At 35.2% G+C, this 20,124-nt stretch overlaps 2 protein-coding genes and 1 long non-coding RNA gene across 4 annotated transcripts; 2 read left to right on the forward strand and 1 right to left on the reverse strand.

Moving 5' to 3' along the window:
* The first annotated feature begins 8,128 nt into the window (after positions 1-8,128).
* On the forward strand, positions 8,129-11,833 carry LOC105426730 (uncharacterized). Of its 2 annotated transcripts, XM_089075080.1 has the most exons (3): positions 8,129-8,848; positions 9,231-10,041; positions 10,687-11,833. In XM_089075080.1, the coding sequence occupies exons 1-3, from the start codon at positions 8,363-8,365 to the stop codon at positions 10,701-10,703; spliced, it is 1,314 nt and encodes a 437-aa protein (XP_088931206.1). In that variant the 5' UTR covers positions 8,129-8,362; the 3' UTR covers positions 10,704-11,833. The 2 variants fall into 2 exon arrangements, with proteins under 2 accessions (XP_088931206.1, XP_011636404.2); XM_011638102.3 differs by lacking the exon at positions 10,687-11,833 and having other exon boundaries at positions 8,130-8,848; positions 9,231-10,396.
* Positions 11,834-15,833: 4,000 nt separating this feature from the next.
* On the reverse strand, positions 15,834-17,144 carry LOC105426698 (uncharacterized). The gene is made up of 2 exons (XR_967804.2): positions 16,998-17,144; positions 15,834-16,868 (listed from the first exon to the last, which is right to left on the reverse strand). It is a non-coding gene; the product is annotated as an uncharacterized LOC105426698 (long non-coding RNA).
* A 575-nt stretch (positions 17,145-17,719) lies between these two features.
* ppan (Brix domain-containing protein peter pan) lies at positions 17,720-19,897 on the forward strand. Its single transcript, XM_011638022.2, has 7 exons — positions 17,720-17,801; positions 17,890-17,948; positions 18,180-18,460; positions 18,561-18,771; positions 18,833-19,159; positions 19,270-19,603; positions 19,750-19,897. Exons 2-7 carry the CDS (start codon positions 17,931-17,933, stop codon positions 19,836-19,838), a joined length of 1,260 nt encoding a protein of 419 aa, XP_011636324.1. The 5' UTR covers positions 17,720-17,801; positions 17,890-17,930; the 3' UTR covers positions 19,839-19,897.
* The last annotated feature ends 227 nt before the right edge of the window (positions 19,898-20,124 follow it).

The raw sequence follows: 20,124 nt of genomic DNA on the forward strand, positions 1-20,124 counted from the left end.
ATGAGCGAAAGTGTTCACAGTTTAGTGAGGACCCTCGATTGGCTCTCAAAGAAGCCTTCGCGGGAAATACGTTACATCTTGACATGAGCGATAAATAAAAGAGAGCTCACGCACAATCTCGTCCTATTCTCATTGTATCGAATACCATTTTGACTTCGGTCGAAAAAATCTAATTGTCATCCCATTCTTTTTTACCTAATTCATGCTTCGAATGTCGCACGTAAATAATTAATTACATTTAATCGACTCCGGCGATTCGATTAAATCCTCATCTTCTAATAGATTCGTAATCTTCGAGTTTTATTTAGTCCTGCATTCATTTGAAGAGAAATTCATTCTCGCTCGAGACGTCGCTCGGGACACGTAACTTATCGAGTGCGGCTGATCGTATCTCGTTAACATAAATCAATGAGACGTTAATGAGGAAGGCGATCGGCACGTTCGTTCGGTGCCGATATTAATCCGTCCGCCGATAAAGGTGACACGTCCTCCGCGAAGGAGGAGCCGACGTCGGCGCAAACGTCAAAGTACACGCGGCCGCGTGTAAACGCGAACATAACTGTTTTATTAAACCGTAAGCCGCGTCTTCGCGTTCAGCGGCTACTTATGTAATCGAAAACACGGAGAGTGAAAATCGAGCGCGATCCTACTTTCGTCGGCGCGAGAAGATGCGCCTCCCGGCGCTTTTGCCGAGCTTGTGTATCACCCGGCTAACGGGCAACCTTCCACCGTCGTAAGCCCGATTGCCGCTTATGAGGTCGTCAAGCCGCGTATTTGGATCTAACGTATAATAAGCGAACGTAGCTACTCGAAGCATGATTCTGAGGAGCTGGCTGAGGAGCGGAAGATCGAACATTGGTTTGATCGAACATTTCCAAATTTATCAGAATATCGGATAAAGATTCCACTGATTATGTTTCGTAATACGAAAAATCATTCCTCATTGCTTCATTGCGGAGAAGAATTCTGATTGAAAATAAACAAATCGGGAATTCCGATTAACATTGCCAGATTTCTGTTTAAATTAACCAGAAATTGATTGAATTAACGAGAGAAGTCTTGTTACTTTAAACTGAATTTTGATAATTTTAACTGGAATTTCTGATTTTAAAACAGACTTTTGCCACCAAAGTTATTTTTCCTATGTTGTAAAAACAAATGGAAGTACACGAATCGTTTTTTGTCGCGATTGCGAGAGAGGAATTTAAAAGGCCAATTTCTGAACCAAAGGCATTTCGTGCAAGATGGGCGGCTGAAGGGTCAAGGTAACAACGAATCCGTCTTATTTCGCGACGTTTTATTCAATTGCGATCGAGAGTCGGTACGAGCTGCCACACCATTTTGCTGTTTGCGCACGTGCCAAGGGCGCGGCGTACATTTGAATTGGATCATTATATCGGCATTGCGATCTCTAGTGTTGTAGCTGTCCCCGTTAGCTGTTTCTTTAACAAGGTCACATCGCAAGGTTCAACGCACGAACGAGCCGCGGCGGATATTTTATTCCGCGTAGTGCGTTTCTGCGATCGTTATCTGCCGATCGGTCTAACGTTCTCTAACATATTCATTAGCGACGTAAGATCTTTTCGTATCTTTCGTATAATAATTGAGCAGATGGCTGAAATAAAGTAATTCTATTAATTCTACTAATTTAAATCAATTCTATTTAAACCCTTTTTCCAGAGATTAGCGCAAATAAAAGAATTCATGTTGCTTATATTGATTATGTATGAACGTATTTTGAGTGTTCTGGTGAAAATGATATGATTTATAAAAAGAAAAAAGAAAATGGAAAAACATTTGTTGTGTAATAAAAAAGTAGCAAGTTATTTTAATTTTTCTCAAAATCAAGATTTTATAATTACGCCCTTATTTCAACCCCCTCAATTTGTCATTGTTATGAACATATATCTATAAAATTATATACATAAGTTTGTAAAGATAATCCTGGGTCTAATTTGATGAAATTTGATAAAAAAAATCTTTAGTAAATTATTATACATTGAATAAAAAGAAATCAATCGAATGAATAATCCTTTTCTACGCGTTATTTAAAAAATGCAATTTATATTTCTTTTTCACAATACATATTATTATGAATATTAATATGAATATTGTACAATATAGAGATGTACAATATATGTATGCGTGATTTAAGTCGAACGACTTAAGTCGACGCATTTGGGATATTTTTTAACCTGATTATTTTTGTATATGTGTAACTTGGCCGCATTCACCCACTCGGGTATTCACTTTCTTACTTTCGATTATCATGACGAAGTTGGAGATACGATATTAAAACGGCGCGGATAACGTTAGCGCGAACGGTACACCCGTGAACTGTTATCCTTGCGGAGAAGCAGACGAGGGACCCACTGGCCCAGCGATCAAGTCGGCACTCAGTTCGTTTAACAATGTCGTTTCGTCGACAGTCTCGAAATCAACATTCGATCAATATCAGCACGTTGTATCGCCTTTCTGGCAAAATTATATTTGTCACAGTTGGTGCGTCAATCAATTTTTGCCTGCGAGTATCATCAGATACGCGAAAGTGTTGCACAAACTAAGATAGACCAAAGACAATGAAGAGAAAATTTTGAAATTTTACAATAACAATTACTATAATTTTTTTTTAATAATAAATTGAAAGAATAATTGTGAGAATGAAAAGAGTTTCAATAAGTTGCTGATTTTACTAATTAATTAATTAGACTAAATGGTAGGGTATATTGATATTAAATCTTTTTTTAAGAAAAATTCCAAAGATCGGTCAATTTATTTGTTTATATTTTAATAAGTTTATCCAACATGTGTTGACATGTGAGTGAGTATTATTTCCATTCGTTGCTGTGCTGTAACGAAAACGAATTTAAGTTATTATTACTTAGCATTTTTTATTCTTTCACAAGAATTCCAACTTTACACTCTGTACTAACAATGAAAGCAATAAAATGTGCTTTCAACAATTCTTTCTATCCTCGACATTTGTTACATTATTGATAATAAAAAAATTTGTCTTTTAACAATCATTTAAATACAAATACTTTGAGTTCTTTAAAAATCTGAATTTCATCCACAAAGTAATATTTTATTAGAACATAAAAATACAAGTTTTATAAACTTTCATAAAATATCACTTTGTGTATATCCTTCTTTTACGTGATTGTATACTTAAAAGAAAAAAACGTGATACATAACATGATATAACATATGCGCATAATAGTTACATTTCAAGGTAAAAAATTAATTGACTAAATATGATCATAGGAGAAGCATATAAGTTTATCCCAATTTCCTTTCAAATAATTAAATGAAAAGAAGAAAATCAACGAATGCTCCTCGAATCGATCCGAATCGGTGGAAGCCAAACGGAGAGTCTGGACATCTTCCTCGAACGAGCGAAATTTCTCGGTTCAAAATCAAGCATCGGGGAATACAGCGAATAACTCGGATTCAAGAGTGCAAAACGCAGATTCCTCGCAGTGCTCCTTTTTGCCGCGCATTTCTTCGCCGGCGCGGCGAAGGAAGGCAGAGACCGGACCACCGCCATATTGGTTAACCAGCGCGGTGCGGCGTGGCGCGGAAGGGTCGCCCAACACGGGGAAGTCCGCGGTAGAATGAATGCGGGAACGCGGACGAGAGCATGACCGAGAGGAGCAGAGGGAAAAGAAAAAGAGAGAATAGACGGAGAAAGGGAGAGCATGTCGTGTAAGAGAAGAGATACCGCGGTGGAGAAGGAAGAGAAGGAACGGCGAGGAGGAGGGAATAGTAACGCGTAGTGTGCCCGGACAACGCTCCCGCCGGGGCCAACTAACGGTCCAAACCACCACCACCATCACCACCACCACCACTACCATTACCACCATCACTACCACCATCGTTCGCCACCGTCACCACCGGCGCGCGAACCTCACTTCGATAGTTCTCATCATCTTTCCTCTCCTCTCGCACTTCTTCGCGCTTCGTTTTTCCCTCTCCTACCCCTTCCTTCCGTCATCTTGTCATCGTCGTCGTCCTCGTCGTCATCGTCATCGTCATCGTCATCGTCATCGTCATCGTCATCGTCATCGTCATCGTCATCGTCATCGTCATCGTCATCGTCATCGTCATCGTCATCGTCATCGTCATCGTCATCGTCATCGTCATCGTCGTCGTCGTCGTCGTCGTCGTCGTCGTCGTCATCTTTGTCGTGCTCGCTCGACCGCGTGCAAGTCCTTTTAAACTACAAATTCTACGCAATCGGTCGTTTCCTTTTACATTTCCTCACGGCGGATTCTACGAACGTAGACGAAGCGATGAGGCGATAGCGCGACGAAGGGACAACCCAGGCGTGAACAATCGCGACGGAGGAGATATCTTCCTTTCGCGAGGGAAAGGATTTTTACGCGCGTCCGTTGTCGAGGATTACGGCGATGGTATCTTTTATCGTATCCAGCACTTCCTACTCTCTCCTTATCACGCGCGGCGAATAAAATAAGCCGCGTTCAGCTCGCGAATACAAAAATACAAGAAGTTTCTACTACGTTGCCTTTATCGAAGATAACTTCGGAAGAAACATGTCGCACGCTTACTGTTCGAAATCTAACGCATATTTTCGCAATATTAGTAGTAACGTGAGGTGTACATACCCAACTTTTTGATTGTACAAAATGTCACAAGGACTATATTTCTCTAAAGAGTGCCTTGTTTATTTTAACACATTGATATTCGATGTAACAAATTTTGCGATTGTACTATCTGAATTATCATAAATTCGAGAAGTTTTCAGATCTGGCTAAACATTTAACCAGATCTGAAAATAATTCCGCGTGTTCAAATCAATTATTAGAATATAAAAAATTTTTGCAATATTATCATTATATTTAAGTGTCCTACGTATGTCAAAATTATTTTCATGGCCCAACAAAATTACTTTCTAATCTGTATTTAGCCAAATTTCAAATACATCATTGTTTAAACATATTTTTGTTTCAATCATATGTAAAATAAATTCATATAAACAAATATTTTTCATTATCTCTATGATGAAAAATATTTATATATGAATTCATTTTGCATACGATTGAAACAAAAATATGTTTAAAAATGAACATTGATTATGCATGGAAAAGATAATTTCATTGATGTACTTGAAATTGAATGAATTCTCAAAGTACCTTCAAAATATTTCGAGAATTTATTTTGCATTGAGACTTTCTCATATTCTTCAGCCAAATGATTTTATTACAAGGTATCTTACTCCCTCTACAAGTTCCTTTGTCGTAATTCAATAATATTCGCGTTGCATATCATAGCGGAACGAAGTGATCGGTCGTTCATTATATCTATTTTTAGATATCAAGGTGCTGTCCTCGGGAACTCGGTGCGGGCATAAAACTGGAGGAACTCGAATATGTGTGACCGTTCGGTAAAAGAGCAGAGAAGAATGAGGAAATTTCATATCCGCACAGCCGTGCGCGATCTAAAGCGGATCCACGAATAAAAAAAGAACTCCTCCGCTCTATCGGATCAAAGGTCCGAGAAATTCTCAAGTTACAAGATCCTTCACGTTAGACCTAACCGCCTATCCTTTTTTTTTTACATCGTTCTTATATCGGCGATTTGATGAGCTTCTTCGAGTTTTATCTGAATTTGCCCTTCGTAACCTTCTTTTGCTGCTCTTTCTGGACATGTAATAAGAGGAGAAACAAATAATTTGCGTATTATTTAAAAACGAAAAAAATCTTTCATTAAATGACGTCTAAAGTTTTCTCTTAAGTTCTTGAAAAAACACTGAACTAAATAAATCCTCCATCTACCATAGATCTTTCAAAAGCTTTATTATACAAATAACTTAAATTTTTACATTTTTATGTATATGTCTCGAATATAAAAAATATATAGCATATTTATAACTGGATCTCCTATAAAAAGATCAAAGATAAATGTTTCTCAATCATAGAAAAAGATCAATGAATAGACTTTTTGTATCTTATTACTTTCTTTTCAAGGCCGCCATAATAAAATAGAATGACCTTGTGATACAACCCTGTCAAATTGTGACGTGCAACCTTTAGAAGTCCGAACAAAATCATTGCGCAAAACTTCAAAGATTTTTTTATCAATCACGCGCAGCAGGTGGGTTACGGAAGGACTAGTTTTTCACACTGGTAAAAAAATAATTAGCCCTTTTTCATGGTCAATATACAGACTTAAAATCACATAAAGAAAACCATTTTGTTAGAGCTCTTTAAAAATTGCTACTTAAAAATGTAGCCAGATACACATCTGAAGATAATTTTTTTCGGCCCTCAAATTATTTAATTATACAGAACTTACTTCTATAATTTAATATATTTTACACAATCCTCTAAAGAAACACAGTTTAAAGTTATTTAAGGGTATTTAAAATTTTTCAAATGCAGTTCCTTAAAATCACACATGTAGAATTTTATCTTGAAAATACCAAGAAAAGAGAGACAAATAATTTTTACAAGGGTTCAATTTTAAATGAAAGGTTGAGAGTTAAATCGGTTAAAATAAGTAAGTTCTAAAGAATTCCAAAAATTTTTTCCTGAATGGGTATAAATTTTTAACATTTAATTTGAAATCGAAGTTTTCAATTTCAAACATGTTATAACAAAATTTAAAATCTAAAATCAAGACATCATGCCTCACAAAGCTGTACATAGGAAATGGATATAATTAGATCGCCGAAGAGTCGCAGATAAAGAATGGGCAGCGAGGCACCGCGAGTATCGAATAACCACGTGGCAGCTGATGAACCTTCATCGCGTATTCTAAACCAGGATTAAGAATTTCAAGGAAAAGTGGCTATTGTGAAAAAAAAGGAGGATATAAAACAAGGCGGAAACTAGAACTCGGCGGGAGGGCTTTTGAGGTATACGTCGCGAATAATAAAAACTATGCACGCGCGGTCGCGAATAATAAACCGTGCACACGTCGGGATGCACGCACCCGATGCATTATATATTCTTTCGACGTTCCTTCCGGAAAAAAGATGAATAAAAAAGCTTGACTGTCGCTTCTCGGTCAGTCGGCTCTTCTGACCTGTTTGAGGTCAAGATGTATAAAATCGTAGATGTATGAAATTCTCATAGATTGAAAATTCGAAAAACACGTGAACGTAGCAAAAATCTGGTAACCAGTACATGTGACAATTAAAATGTAGATAATAAGGAGTGGAAATATGTAAAGCACATACTTTTTTTACATAATACTATGCCCTTCATAATAAAAAAATAGAAATAAGTCTAGTAACTAGTATACATGACTATTAAAATATAAACAATAAGAAATGGTATATATTAGAAATATAAAAATATTTTTTTTTTAATACAAGGCTGTGCCTTTCGGTGAATGGTGAAAAAACAGAAATATAAAATGAAACACATAAAAACAAAATTGTATTCTGAATTTCATAGATAGACTTTACTTAATTTATTAAATAATATCCATACTATTTTATTATTAATACATAGAATTATTAATTTCTTTTTAATGTATAAAAAAACAATTAAAAACAAATTATAGAAAAATAAAAATTAAATTTTGAAAGCGATTCCGCCGGTTAAATTAATTGCCAATGAAGTTAATTGGATTAGTTGAAGTTGTCTTTAGGCATCTATTATGTAATGATGTCATTACTGAATAATTATGAATAATTAGACGATTCTATAAAATAATAACTGTTATCAATTAGAATAGCGACAAAATTATCATTCATTAATAGCAAAATTATTTTATCATTTATAAAATAAAAAAATTATATTAGTTTGTTAACAATAATCATTCACTAATATCGTTAAAAGATTGAAAGACTATTTGGAACTATTTAATCTTAAGATTAAAATAATTAGAACTCTGATATAACTTAATCATATAAGTTATCTGGTAGCGTGAGCATACCCGAGGGAGGGGGGGAGGGGTTCAACCCCTGAAATTAAAAAAAAAGTTAAAGTTATGATTTACAAAACTTAATGTTTTTCTCATTCAAAATCAGAAACGAAAAGATATTCTAAGCTCTGAAAAAAGTGTTTTATTAACGCAGATGTTGCCACTTACTTGTTAATCCCCGAATTAATAACCTCTCTTTCCCCTCCGAAAAAGGATCCTAGATACGCCCTAGTTCGGCACAGTTGCTTGAAGCTAATTAATACACAATTAATTTCTGATTGAATCGTTCCTTGTATACATCACGATTTGTTGAGCGTTTGTGCGGGGGCTCGCGTTAAATTGCGGCTGTACCGCGAGTACTACGAATAAGGAAACTTTCCGCGCGCCAGCGACACACACACACATACGCAACATTCGCGTTGAGTTCTTTGCCGTTTCGCGGTGACCAGTCGTAACGCGGTACCGCTAGATGTCGATCATCGATGTGTGCGTGCGTGTGCATGCGATGCGTGAGCTCGACCGGACGTGTTTTGTTTCATCTCCGCGTTCGCTTTCGATAGTTTCGATTCGCGAGGATTTGACCGCACAGTGTCGTCGACATCGGCCACAGATGCATTCTGCCGCCTCCATTATCGGTTACGACAGCGACGAGGACAGTGGGCGGTCCATCGTTTACAACGATGACAACTTACGCTACGATAGCGATGTCAGCGTCAGTCGTAGCAGCAACAGCAACGGCAGCTCCGGGACCGACAACATGAGCGACAGCGCGTCCCCACAGTCGACATGTCGCGTGTACGAATTTGGCGAGTTCGAGGAGAATTATGGGTGGGTCCAGTGTCGATCCAAGTCCTATCCCGATCGCGTGTATTATCACAATACACGTAGCGCCTGCGACACGTGGTGTAGACCTGTCTCGCGCTATATTGACATTCCAGTCGTCTCGATCAAAACGGTAAGTTATAGCGAATTCGATTACCTGCACTACCGAATCGGAGTATATTACAGATTAAAGTATTTTGGGGTAGAATTATGCTACCTATTTTTTATATATCTTAATGTAAGTTTTATATATGCATTTTGATTTTTTAAATATTCTTTTGTATTATATAGGATGTAAAATTGTAGTATAGAAGAGAATTCTATTTGAAATATTTATGTGAATTAAAAATCTTTTAAAATAAATAAATACTTATTAAATTGATATTCTCAAATGAAATATCAAGCTGAGGATCATATAAATGACTTTCAAATCTTATTATAATATGAGAAACAAAAGGAAGATGTTGTTACGGTGGTCATTAAGGTGCATGATTAAGGGAAAATTTTTTCGGCAGGCGTGTTATGCGGATGATGCTTCAGAATCGGCAAATGACTTGGAACTGATGTCAGTGTCGGACAATGAGAACGAAGAACCGAGTGCATCGAAGAGACAAGTGATCACATGCAATCGAGACAAATCATTGGTCGATGTCTCAGATATCATCGCACAATGTTACTACACACCTCAAGTGGACCTAATCTCTGACACGGATAGCTTGCACAGCTCGACCGGTGCATACACAAGCAAATATTACAAGGGGATAAAACAAGAGGATATAAACGAGAACGACGAAAACAACAACGACGATACGAAACCAGACCTTTCTTCGTTTGACGTTACAAATTTCCTCGAGATCGAATTCTTCGTGGGAAAAGATACGGTGGACATCAGCCAGACATCCAATTTCCCATTGGAAGATAATTTCAAAATATCTTCCTTGCGTCCGGGACATGTGGTATACGGCGTGCCCCGTTTGAAGAGGATCGATGAGGAGGCATTGATCAAACGGAGAAGAGTTTATGTCCCCAAGGAAGATCCTAAGGGACCTAGGAAAATCATCTGCGAAATGTACGGCGTGCGGACCATCAACTACGATCTCCCTGAACCAGATAAGGTGTTGGCAGCGATAGGAGTGAAAACGTCGACGTTGAGTGGAAGCGACAGCGACAGCGACAGCGACGCAAAAGTACCACCCTCGTCGTCGCGACGCGCGAAAACGACGCAATCGTTTGAATCTGACATAGAGAAGAACTTGCCTCAACCGTTACTGAGCGACTCAAGTTCCAGTCCGTCGTCACGGTCCGATACGAATAGCTCTAGCACAAGTAGTTGCTCTTCCTGCTCATCGTGCTCATCGTGCAATTAAAAAAAAAATCTGACGTTCGAACGAGAAACGTCAAATCTTTTTTATCTTTACACAATTCTTCCTATATTATAATTAATATCGTTTTTTTTAATTTTTAGATAATTTAATACTTACTGAGTAATTACTTTGATTACGTTTAAAACACTTTGACATTCTTTTTTTTTTTATAAATATTGTTTTCTACCTTATGTCTTACGACTAGATAATTATCACAGTATAGATAGGTACTTTTAATCCAGTTGATTTAACTTTTTGTTATTTTATTAGTTTAACTCTAATTATGTAATCTTAAACTTTTGTTTATTTCCAATTGACTACATTCTTTTTGTATTCCATTCTTTTCGCGACGTATGAATATGTAAAAAAATATTTATTTGATGTGAAGTTTTCTCTAAAATATCAATAGAATATCAATAGATACTATCGATAGAATTTCACTATAAAATTTTTCTTAAGTTCAAATGAAGAAATCGTAAAATATATATATATATATATATATATATATATATATATATATATATATATATACATATATATACATATACACAAAGTATTCTTAAAATATTTTTTTATCATTCAAACAATATAATATGTCGTGTTGCAGAAGAATCTGAAGCGTGAAATGAAACTCCTTTACGTCGGGGTTGATCGTCGTAGATCGCGATTTTTGCGATGTCTTCCCAAGAGAGGCGGGAGAGTAAGAGGAGAGCGTTCTTTCGCTCGCGGGCATTCTCGGTATCCCGCAGTTGGGATCAGTAAGGTAGGAGTGCTGCCAGGGCAGCAGGGAGATGCAGGTGCAACGGTGCGCCTCGGGTCCGTCACCGTGGCGTGCCTCTCGTCTCGCTTTAAACACGAAGGTTGCGTTTTTGCTGGTCTCGCTGTGCCGTGGCGTCCCACCGCGTGGCAACGCGCCGCGTATACCGCTTTGCGGCAGCGCGCGGCGGGGAAAAGCGAGCGGCGGGGAACCCCCTCGCGGTTCAAGAAACGTTCCGCGCGGCGCGTCGCGCTCCGCCGACAACGTTCTTCCGATCGTATCCGAGAATCGATCGTTCCGGCAGGAACGACGTGACTCTCGGAACAGCCGGAATACCTTTGCAAATTGTTCTAAACTTGTTTCTATAGATATAGTTCCTATAAATTAAAATTGATGAATGCGTTAGAAGTTATATTTATAATTTATATTAATTATAGTGATATAATTCCATAAGTTTTTTTTATCATCAGTGGAATATTGATTATTTGCGTTATTGATTGTTATTATGTTATTGATGAATTATGTTACCGAATGATTGATATAGTCATTATTTTGTTATGCGTACTTTTGATGCATATAAGAATAACAGGATATGCCTGGTATCAGCTGTTTTAAATCAATTTATATCTTAGGCTTTGACCCTTTGTAACTGAAATCTTTTTTGTTTGAAAAATTTATATGATATGACTAGTAAACTTGATGTTGGAACATGAATTAATAATTTCTAGTTTAGTTTAATATTTTATTATAAAAATCAGACTCTTGATATAAGAGAGATATAAGAGAGAATTCTTTTTATTATAAAATCAGATTGCTGAATCAGATGCTGAACCAAAGAATAATGCAACAGTAAAATGCTATGCGTAATTATACGATAAAATGAAATGAGATTAAAGATATGTAAATATATAAATTGCGATTTTAAAGTTGCACGATGCTGTAAAGGATTAATATAAGATACGAAATGGTTCATATAAATTTATGACGTATTTGTCAATATCACATTGTATGGATTACGTTTCCTACTTGTTATATGAATTCGATGAGAATGTACAATCGGCTCGCGATTCTGCGATTTCGAAATCTTATCGTCGTCTCATGTTGTTTTCCATTTGGATCCGAGGCAAATCCGCGCTGCGCGACTACTCAGGTGCCGCGACAAGTATAATATAAACGCGCCAAGCTCACCCGACAAAAATCACAGCCGGTTTTCTAGCCCGGCATATGGCAGACGTTACCTTCGCGCGAGTGTTTATTCTCAGCCAGCGCGCCGTCTCGCGGTTATTATTCGCGCCCGTCGTCATCGTCATCGTCATCGTCATCGTCATCCTCGAATCGTCGTCGCCGTCGGATTTATCACTGGCGAACGCGAAGAGCCGGCTGGAGAACGGAACCATGAGCGACAGAAGTGTGAAGGGCTCTCGCATGAACGGCCGCTTGTCGTCGACCGCATCGAGTCGCGTCGCATCGCATCGCGTCGCGTTGCGTCGCATCTCTTCGCTTCGCTTCCGGCTGTCCGACGCGCGGCTAATTTTCTTTCGGCACGGCACGATTGTCCAGTTGGTCGCGAATTCCTCGGCGCGATGCCACTGGCGCCATCTGTTGTTGGTCATTAAACGCGAGCAATCGGGCGCGTCGTGATTGATGGTGAATTACAAGGCCTTTCCCTCTTCCCTCCTGCACGTCCTTCTGTCGTCGCTTTGACGATTCTTATTATACAAAACGAAACGATGTAACGAGACACGCTCGCAGATCGCGTCTTTGTTACTATCCTACCTCCTCCTACCTCCTCTTTTCTTCCGCCTCGATCTGCGCGTTTTATCCTCGCGGAAAGATTGCGAGCCGAGCCCGCATGGATCTAGCGAAGAAACAGTTACGCTTCAAAGACGATTAATGAAATGCATTTCAGATTGTCTCGCGGATTCAGCTATTCACGCATATATATCGTGAGGCTTATTTTTCGTCCGGTAAATGCTGATTAATTTTCACTTAGTGTAAACGCTAACGTGTACCATCGCGCTTTCAAGAGTCATGCTATTTTAAAACAACCATCTGCATCTGAAGAATTGTTTTGACGTGCACTTGACGCCACGCGGTAAGCGTCCAAATCTACCACAAAATATTATTAATTTATTGTTATTTATTATCTATTAAAGATCGACAATTTTATAAAAATTTGCAACTGTCAAAATTTAAAAAAATCTAAGTCTAAATTATCAGATGAATATCATGATTTGTTTTTAAGACATGTTGTTTAGACATATATTTACAACTTGGTAATATTAAATTGCTTTAAGTTGCGTTTTTCTAATTACCATAAAAACGATTACTATAAAAAAATTGTCATTTTGAGATAGTATATTTGATATAGCGTCATAAATATTTATGAAGCGTTTGTATAATAAGAAATTATGAATTTAATAATGCAATAATCAAATATTTATATAAATAATTAAAAATTTACATTGCCAGTCGATATTATCGATTCTTTTTAATTATTTTCTCGAATATCCAAGATTCTGGTGGCAAAAATTTTTCTAGAATTGATAATTCTTTAATGGGTGCTTTCCGGCATCAAACACAAGTCAAAGCATAATTATATCATCTATTGTTTTTGTTATTTATCGAATGCTAAACAAAGACAATAAATCCGTCTCTCGCAAGATCTCATCGACGCGTTTGACAACGTGCGCCTTCGTGCGATCGTAGAAATTCCGCTAATTTGTCTGCGTCGGGATACCGCGAATCTTCGCAAGATTTATACGATTTTTATCGTTTGTCGGTAGGGAATGGGGGTAGGAAGAGGGGGTATAACATCGACGTGGTAAAAAATCGAGGGCCCAGACACGCGCTAGGTAGATAAGGATCCCCGTGAAACAGCCATGAACTTTGCACCGTGAGAGGAGTTCGCTTTGCTTAACGAGTTCCCGCGCTTCGAAACAATGAAGTACATATGTGCGTGCGTATTCCTTCCCTCTACCCCTCCGCTTCACCCCACCGTCTCACCATCACTCGCGTAGTATTCATAATACAGTGAGAAGGGAAGTGTTTTATCGTAATTTGTTATTGTGGCCGCCGCTTAATCCGCCACTCGAGAAGTTCAAGATTAACTTCTCTTGTTATCTCGTTGTATGTTAATTGATGACTATCCTGTGACGATCGATTCTTTCACGGAATGTCTCGTAACTCTAAATATTTACCAGCTAGATGCTATCGTTTAATGACATTTTCTTGTTATGTTACATTAGTTATTTTTTGTATATTATATTTGTTGCTTTTATATTTCTTCCCATTTCTTTTGTTTGTATAAATAGCAAAAGGTATAACTAAAACAAAAGTAAAAAGTAATAATAAAAGTAAAAAAATATAAATTGTAATTTTTTTTTACTAAACAATAATAAAAAATAATAATAAAACAATAAGTCTTTCTGAATAAAGCTCCAAATTAATGAGAATATACGAAATAAAAATACAATACATATAACAAAATATAACATTAAATAAATGCAATAATTATTGAAGACTTAGACCAATGCTCTTGTAACATTAAACAATTAACATTACTTTTTTTATGTAAAATTTGATGCATATATTAAAGAAATTTCATATACCTATTCATTATGGGATACTATATTGTTGTCTTCCCCATATTAGGTATGTAGATTAAAGCGCAATTTTGTTCACTCCAATATATATTCATATATTCGGAGTAGTGAATATCTCGCTCATAAAGTTGTATCGATTAATTATGTGTTATATCTAAATATTTATACTTCGTAATCTATGCGCGTACATATCACATTGATATAATTTAGTGCTCGTGTTAATATAAGTGAAAGAGCAAAGAAATTATGACGGAGGAAATATTTAAAAATTACAATATTTGGAATGTTGATTTGTGCCATTTATTTTATCACATTACTAATTATTATATTTACTATTCATACTATTACAAAGTTTTTATTTCAATCTCTCGTATTTCTTGAATTAGAATATTTTTATCGATAAGCATTATAATAAAAACGTTTTGTAAAACTTTTTTGAAACAATTTTAAATATATTCAAAAGAAAAAAAGTTTTTATTGACGTAAAAACAAATGCTAAAATATTTAAAATTATTTAAAATTTGTAATTAATGTTATTATATTGATAACTTTCTCGAAATATATATGTAATTATCCAAATATTTGCTTTCTGTGATAATTGCTGCTCATAAAGCAGATGTAGCTGAATGCCTCCGCTATTATCTCTGCTTTCCTTGTTATGAATTTTGAATTTAGGTATATTTATTTTACTTTTATACTCTTTGTTTTTATTATGATTATTATGTCACACTCATTAGCTCTTGCTGCTAGTTTTGCTTTTTTCGTTCTAAATCCTCTGTAGTTCCAAAGTAGTATTTTTATTTAATCCATTATTTTTTTTTATTTTGTTACATTGTCTCTCTTGATTGCTTTGTTTTCTTTGAGTACCTTATTCTTTATCTATTCTGTATTCTTGTTTTTTATATCTTTGTTTCTTATCCTTTTTTCTTCTTTTCATTCTTCTTAATTCTACTCTTCTCTTGCTCTTCTCCAATATCTTCTTTTGCACTCTGCGATTATTCTTCTCTGCCTTACTCTTTCATCCTCCATTAATAGGTCTCTTTGCTGATTCCGATGTCCTTGCGTATATTAATCTTCTTAAGTCTTCATCTCTTTCCATATATAGCATTAACCTTGCTATCAAGTTCATTACTTGTTCTTCTATATCTGATTTACGGGGTGATTCTCTCATTATCCTTCTTAGCTCTCTTGCCTTCTCTTCTTCCTTGCAAACGATCTTTTTTCTCTTTGTATGTTTTTTTTTCACTTTTTCTATCTGTTTGTTCTCTAATTGCTATTCCTCTATCTTTCTTTCTAATTTCCTCTTCTCTGTTATTGAATTTTTTCCAGTATTCTTCCATCTTTGTCTTTCTCTCTTTAATTTCTTGTAATTCTTTTTCCTTTCTGTATCTCTTTTGTTTTTCTTGTTCTTGTTCTTCTTGTTCTACTCTTTGTTTTATGTCTTCTATTTCCGTGAATATATCTATATATCTATATATCTATATATCTTCTCTTGATGTTCTCCCTTTTTGATCTTCCTCCTTTCTTGTTTCCTCAATTCTTCTTTGAGGCCATTTTGTCTTTGCTCCTATCTGTTCTTCTCTGTCTCTATTAATAAGTGATTCTCTTGAGCTTTTGCTACTTCAATCCGATTCTCTTTTCTTCTTCCTTATTATTCTGCTAGTTTCTTTTCTTTGTTCTATGTATTCTTTGAATTTTTCCATGTTTTTTTCTTTTTTGAAATTTTTTAATGCCTTTTAATATCTTGTTTCTCCTTTTTATTTTTATTGCTTTCTTGCAGTCCCACCATTTTTTCGAGTTATATCTTGATGATCCAGATAGCTCTGGCCATTTTTCTGGTGCATATCTGTTGTATGCCAGCTCTGGATTATTCTCTTTTCCTTCCTAATATTGTTTCTGCTAATATGAGATGTTATGGTATTCCATTAACATGATTATGTTTTCATTTTTCTTATACACTGGGCACGATCTTGCTGTTGACTTATGTTTTCCGTTACAGTTTCTGCATTTAATCTCTCTTTCACACTTTTCACCATGTCTGTCTTCCTCACAGATAATGCACTTCTGTTGACTTCGACACATATCCTTTAGGTGTCCATATCAATAACATTTATAGCACTGTTCTACTGCAGATGGTCTTACCATGAGTAAGATTAAATCTTTGAATACTGAGATTTCTTTTTTCAGTGCTACCTTTCATTGTGATAATCACATTCTCAGTTTTCTCTTCAACCATTTTCTTTGCTGTGCTGTCCCATTTTTTTAAGGTACATCCTCTCTAACTGAAGAACTTCAGATTGGTCTACAATATTTTCCCATAGTTCTAGTACCGAGTCCTTTCAATCCAATATGATCTCCTTGCATGATCTACCCTTTCGTCTATGCTCGAATTTAATACGCTATCCCTTTCGTTTCCTTCCAGTAGTTCTAAGCAATGATCAGCGTTGTTAATATTTAAAAATCTTAGTTTTACTGTTTTAAAACTTACTTGTATCATGTTAGTTGGTTTTATATTTTTCTTTTTCAATAACTTGCATAGATATACAAAATTCTTACCTTTCTCTCTCTTTGCATGTTCCGGTTTTATTGTGACTATGCTTTTATAATTTCCTTTATGTTCCTGTTTCCTTAAATTCCTTTTTCATGTGTGCATCTCCGTAGCATTGACTTCGCTTACGTTTGTTAGTAAACTTCCTACATTCACATAGTTTTCCTTACTGACTTGCTTTTCTTTGTCTTTATCTATGTTTCCCTTATTTTGCGTATCCTTTACGTTACTCGTTACAAACTGCTCTGGCGATAGTTGAATTTCCTCTTCTTCCGTCTCCATGCTGATTTTGGTTCTCATGTGCCTCATGTTCCTTTGTTTCCTTTTCTTCTTTTCCACTAGTTTTCACTTTTCATCTTGTTTTTTTCACTAATATCTTGCACTACTGCTTCAATTCTGCTTCCGCGATTCCTCTTTTATTATCCTTCTTATCTAAATCTGCCATTATTGATTTGTGTTCTATAAAATTGGCTATCCTTTTTTCCCTTATGCCCAAACTTCTCTCATAGTTTCAAACTCTTGTCCCCCCGTGATCCGGGAGGAATTTCTTTATTTTCGATTCTGTATTTATCTATGTATTATCCTATTTTATATCGCTACTTAATTCTATTCTCTAATCTACTCGAAATCACTATCAATTGAACTATTTCTCTATCTATCGCAGAGCTCTATCGAAGACACGTCCTATCGCAGTGCCCTCTCGCAGACTGTAAAGTGCAGCTATAAAGAACAAATCAGGTTATTTTCGCGTATCTCATTCGGAGTAATTAAGATTTAATGAAATCTTATTATTTTAGATTTAAAATAACAAAGTAAATTATTTTAATCTTTATTTATATAAAGCTTGTTTTCTGATTTATCCAGTTTGTGAAACTTTTTTTATAACTCATCGTGTTTTAGCCGCGTGCTGGTGATCACCGTAACTTAACCTAAAAGGAAAAATGCCTCGCAAGAGAAAGGTATATCGTTTTCGTTATTTATTATAAATGTAATTATAAATAAGAATTACGAAAGCATATATAATTGTTAATGGAGAAATTATTAAATTTTATGTGACAATTTATATATATCTTCTATACATACACATCAGTTATCATGCATCGCAAATAATTTATTTAATTTAAATTATTAAATTATTTATTAATACACTAGAAAGAACTTAATTTTCTAATTAAACAAATTTCATCTAGGGTCGATGTGTAAAGCGCAACAAACAGATCAATGTAGGAGAGAAGGAAGAGTTAGTAAAGGCACCTCATTCTTTTGTATTTCATCGTGGATTGCCAGGAGATCATATTGTTGAGCTTACTAAAGATTTTCGCAAGATCATGGAACCCTTTACAGCTTCATCCTTGAAGGCTCGAAAGAAAAATACTATCAAAGATTTCGTTTCCGTTGCAAGTGTGTTACATGTTAGTCACATGTGCATCTTTACAAAAACAGAGCTAGGAATGTATCTGAAACTTTGCAAGTACTGTATTCATTTCATTCTAATGAAATTTATTAATAAAAAATTTATTAAATAAAATTATATTAATTTAAGATAATTGCATATTTAAATATTGTTACAGATTGCCTAGAGGACCTACACTTACTTTCAAGATACATAGTTTCTCTTTGGCTCGAGATGTTATATCTATGTTAAAGAAGCAGTTGGTATATGAAGAGGCCTTTAAAAGTTCACCTCTGTTGATCTTAAATAATTTCAGTGGAGAAGGCATGCAATTAAAACTTATAGCTTCTACTTTCCAGAATATGTTTCCAACTATAAACTTGACGACTGTAAGTTTTTTAAGCTAATTAAAAAGAAAGGCATTTAATTTATAAAGTAATGCTTTTACAGGTTAACTTGAGTACAATCCGTCGTTGCATATGCTTAAATTATAATACAACATCAAAAACTATTGACTTCAGACATTATGCAATTAAAGTTGTACCTATAGGTTTATCAAGAGGTGTTAAAAAATTAGTGCAAGCAAAAATACCAAATTTGTCTAAATGTCAAGATATCTCGGACTTTTTAACGAAACCAACCATGTCCGAAAGTGAAGCTGAGGATGATGAAAATAGTCATGTCACATTATCACAAAAATTGTCTTCAAGAGGGAATCATGCAAATTCTAAGAGTGCGATTAGATTATCCGAACTGGGACCAAGGATAACATTGCAGGTTAAAAAATAAAAATGAAGCTTAATATAATTTATATCTAGTTTATATTTTCTTACTCTATTATAGCTCTATTATAGCTCTATTGCAATCTTAATTAAATCTGTTTATAGTTAATCAAAGTAGAAAACGGTCTTCTTGATGGAGAAATACTTTTCCATGAATTTATACACAAAACAGAGGAAGAAAAACTTGCGATAAAAAAGAAAAGAGAAGAAAAGAAAAAATTAAAAGAGAAAAGAAAAAAAATACAAGAAGAAAACAAAAAAAAGAAAGAAGCACAAAAGCAAGAACACAAAGAGAAATCATTAAAGGGAATTCAGAAGAAAAAGGAAAATAATATGCTCCTACAAAAAATTGCAAAAGAATCAATCGAACAAAGTCAACTAGAAGATGATGATGATGTGCAGTATTATCGTGAGGAAGTAGGAGAAGAACCTGATAAAGGTAAATATAACATATATTTATTTAAAATATTAATATTGTATGTGCGCGTGCGCGCAGCGTATACTAACTATCAATAGCAATATCATTTTTAAATTTAACTTGAATGCGATTATATTATCACATAACAATGTAATTTTCTGTATCAGATTTGTTTCAAACAAAAGTTGGTACAAAGAGGCCACATAAGCACATAATGAGATACAAACCGAAGAAAGCGAAATTTGACACATCGTAGATTTAAATAAATTTGTAAAAAATAAAATATTAAGAATAAAATATACATTATATAAATAATTATATAATATATTCTTAATGTTTGAATTTGTCAGCCCATTTTTTACATCAATATATTAGATATATAAGTGAAAATAATAATCGTGCTTTAATTTATTTATCAAAATATCTTTGATAAGTAAAAAGAAAAATTCACGGAAAGTAATTTATATCATCAAGAAGACAAAATTATGTATTAACCTTCCCATTTATACAAGAAATTTTTCAAAATGTTATATTGATCGAAA

This window comes from Pogonomyrmex barbatus, unplaced genomic scaffold, assembly GCF_055798465.1.
Source record: "Pogonomyrmex barbatus isolate J1 unplaced genomic scaffold, ASM5579846v1 scaffold18, whole genome shotgun sequence".
In the NCBI taxonomy this organism is placed as follows: domain Eukaryota; kingdom Metazoa; phylum Arthropoda; class Insecta; order Hymenoptera; family Formicidae; genus Pogonomyrmex; species Pogonomyrmex barbatus.